General features: G+C 36.6%; 1 protein-coding gene across 1 annotated transcript in view; it reads left to right on the plus strand.

Annotated features, from left to right (window-relative positions):
- LOC106805362 (fibrillin-1-like) overlaps positions 1 to 3,456 on the plus strand; it is a 38,592-nt gene extending 35,136 nt beyond the window's left edge. The window contains exons 34-39 of the mRNA XM_014806923.1: positions 901 to 978; positions 1,245 to 1,652; positions 2,136 to 2,180; positions 2,371 to 2,385; positions 2,831 to 3,030; positions 3,313 to 3,456. Coding sequence (XP_014662409.1) covers positions 901 to 978; positions 1,245 to 1,652; positions 2,136 to 2,180; positions 2,371 to 2,385; positions 2,831 to 3,030; positions 3,313 to 3,456 — 890 coding nt within the window. The remainder of the gene's footprint in view (positions 1 to 900; positions 979 to 1,244; positions 1,653 to 2,135; positions 2,181 to 2,370; positions 2,386 to 2,830; positions 3,031 to 3,312) is intronic.
- The last annotated feature ends 401 nt before the right edge of the window (positions 3,457 to 3,857 follow it).

The following is a 3,857-nucleotide window of genomic DNA, read 5'->3' on the forward strand; positions in this document are numbered from 1 at the left end:
ACTGGAACAGGACCAACTAGAACAGGACCAACTGGAACAGGACCTACAGTAACAGGTCCAACTGGAACAGGACCAACTAGAACAGGACCAACTGGAACAGGACCTACAGTAACAGGTCCAACTGGAACAGGACCAACTAGAACAGGACCAACTGGAACAGGACCTACAGTAACAGGTCCAACTGGAACAGGACCAACTAGAACAGGACCAACTGGAACAGGACCTACAGTAACAGGACCAACTGGAACAGGTCCGACAGGTACAAGTTCATCTGCTATGTCTGGTTCCTTAGGTAATCCCAGGTTTAGCAACAGTGAACCGAGCTAAGTCTTTGAATATCCTCATTATATATGCAAGAGCATCAACAATATCCGTCCTCCTTTTCTGCATTTGGTTTTTTTATTTAGTAATTTTTTTTTGTTCGATTAAAATCATATTTTGTTTCAATTATTTGCGATATTTATTACATGTTATAACCTCTTAGAACTAATAATTTTAACTAATCATTCCTTTTGTTTTGTCATCAACTATACGTTATTATTTTTTTATTTCATCATAAATCGTATTAGGAACCGTCACAGGAGGCCCAACAGAAGTTGGCCCAACAGGTACAGTCAATGGGATGCAATACTGTAGAGTACTAATATAAATTTTTTATCGTGCGACATGTACTATATTATAAAGTACTTGTCTGTTCCGTCTGGTCATTTCCAACGTGACACAAACTATTATTTGTTTTAATGATTAAATGAATTAAAAAATCAGTTTCACACCTTTAGTTAAAATACGTTAACATTACCAACATAAATTTTACCGGTAGATCATATGGTGACTTGTTGTCAAATTGAAAGGGTAGTAAGTGTTTCTCCATTTGAACGATAAATGTGATCCACCATCTAGGTACTGGACAAGAAACTACTCCAACAGGAACTGGTCCCACTGCAACAGGTCCCACTGCAACAGGAACAGGGCCAACAGGTACGATATGAAGTCTTTTAATGTCAGTCTCTGGGACAGCATACAGATAAAAATCACATGTTATTTATTTTAACCAAGGTTGTTCTTGTTTATTCATGCTTATCTTTCCTTTGATAGAATAACTCTATATTTCATTCACATTTTTAATTCATTTCTTTATTAATAAATTCCAGTGGAATAGAATCTTTTAATATTCATGATGTAGCTTCATTTTCATTATTTCATTCATCATATTTCTCTGCCTTGGGTCATGATTTGGCATGTAGGAATATTCGGTAAAGGCACAATAATAACGGGCCCAACTAGAACACACACTGCCCCAGCAGTAACGGGACAAACTCTACCTGGCCCAACTGGAGCAGGGACAGATCCTCTAATAACAGGACAAACAATACCGAGTCAGCCTGGAACCATTTTACAAGTAACTGGATCAACGGTAGTAGTAACAGGTGCAGGAGTTACATCCCCTACTAGGACTATTCCAACTACAGCTGATATAACAGGAATAACGGGAGAAACCGGAATAATAACAGGACAAGAAATAACAGGACCCACTGGAACAGAAGTAACGTCAAAAGTTCCAGAAGGTGCAGGAGTAACAGTTTTCACTGAAGCAAAGACAGGTGGAGGAGTAACAACAGTGAATTCTGGAATAATTAGCAATGGCCCGCCAGGTACTACTGTGACAAGGTTACGGCCACAATTTATCTACACAAATACAAAGCAAGACACACTCACAGTCACCCACATGCCATGCCGACACACGCGCACGCACGAACACACGCATACACATCTATATACTGGGAGATTGAAGCTAATATGTCAAAAATAGTTTCGAGAGCCCTCCAGTTTTACGAAACATCAATTCATCGTCACACACTTCATCACTTTATCTCCTATGCTTGCATGACGTTCATTCATTTAGTCTTTCCATCTTCTTTTTTTAATTTAATTTTTTTTTATCAATTTATTCTCTTATATCAAAACGTGTACAGTCAATGCGTACAGTACCATTGCAATAAGCTCGGCTATAAAGTTGGCTTTGGTTTAAGAATAATTGTAGTATTGCTTAGTGAATTATGTGTTTTGATTATTGTATAATTTTATTACCATCGAATTATTTTTCTAAAATAAATTTTGCACACAAAAAAATGCAGATGGACTGGTTACGACGCCGGCGCCAACCCCATCAGCAAAACCAGGTAATTGCACATTTACATATATCATTAACGTTGTGAGTTAGTTAGTCACTAGTAATAATTAAACACTTAAATTACCCATAACACCATTACCATTTACGCCTATCCTCCAAATAATTTGGTTCCTAGCTGTCAGTCTACCTATATGCAATTTTGTAAGAATCTAATGAACTTGTGTTTTTTTTTATTTCAGATGGACCAGTCGAAGGTGTGTAGTCCCTTTTTAACAGTTTCAATTGCATTTTAATGTTACATCAGCTTATATCATGGAGAACTAGGCTGCTTATTGGCGTTTCTTTATAGATGGTGTCACATATGATTCTTGCTAATATCTGGTAGCATATCCTAATCCATTTAATGTAATAGAGATTCTACTCTGCTATTACATAAAGTAATGTTAATACATTTGTATTTCAATGTAGTAATAATTTTTGATATGATTTGCACCTGGATTCTATTGATCATAAGTGAACGAACATCTGCTCGCGCTTAGCAAGAAGTATGACTATATAATATAATATAACGTATAATCTGTATAAAATACTCATGTAACAAAAAAATATAGGAATTATAGGTATATATTTAAAGAACGTGCACGTGATTGTTTCTTATTTTATAGGAATCCTTCTTATTTATGAATTATGCATTTGTAGTAATCTGCAAGGCGGATGGTATCGCCTTCAACGTGGACTTGCGCAAGGCGGCTGGGGGCAAGGATACGTTCACAGGCGTTATTTACGTGAAGAATAACTTCAAGACTGAAGCCTGTCGGATGCAAATGTTCGACAATTCCGCCAATGAAAGAGCAACGTTCTTTGCCAAGTACTCGGAATGTGAATTTGCCATTGACCAGGTGAGTAGAAATGATTCTTCATGGAATGTAGGATGAACGAAATAAGGCAACCGGTACAACTATTTTGTTTGTAAATTTCGTTGATTAAAACGAAATATGTTTACAATAATGTAATGTATTTTTCTCTGTGACACAGTCTTATATTTAAAGGAAAACATCGCTTAAATATAACGATGAATTATGCACAGGTGAGTATATATATATATATATATATATATAGGGATCTTGGACGGTAGTGTAACTTTCATCACGTATGCTAATATGACACTGACACAATTGCAGGAAAACGGTCTGTATTCTACCACGGTGGTTATCCAGCCACACATGATGCTGGTAACGAAGGAAGCACGTGCATACAGAATGACATGCAAATACGATGATGATATCACAAAAACTGTCGGACCAACCAGTATTGATATTGAGTAAGTACTCACATTTATACTCTTGTTAGGTGTTTAGTCACGTCTGTAATTATAGAATACGCGATAGCGCTATAACACCAACATTTCAGTTTTAATTCAGGGACAAAGTTCTTCACATGTAATAGAAAAATAATATATTAATTGGTATCGAATGAATAAACCGAGAGAAATGCGAATTGCAATCACATGCAAGTGATTTATTTTCCTCTAGATAATCAGTTGGTCATACAATAGTGTTAACTGAAGCAAATCTCACAGCACGCAGGCCAAGAATCGCATACACCTACATAGATAGGTTTAAACATATTATGTCGGTCCGACATGCAAGCTTACAAGTATATGGATCAATATATATATTTCAGATCGCCAGATAGAACTAACGCGTGGCCATCATAAACAACTGCC

This window comes from Priapulus caudatus, unplaced genomic scaffold, assembly GCF_000485595.1.
Source record: "Priapulus caudatus unplaced genomic scaffold, Priapulus_caudatus-5.0.1 Scaffold111, whole genome shotgun sequence".
Lineage (NCBI taxonomy): Eukaryota > Metazoa > Priapulida > Priapulimorpha > Priapulimorphida > Priapulidae > Priapulus > Priapulus caudatus.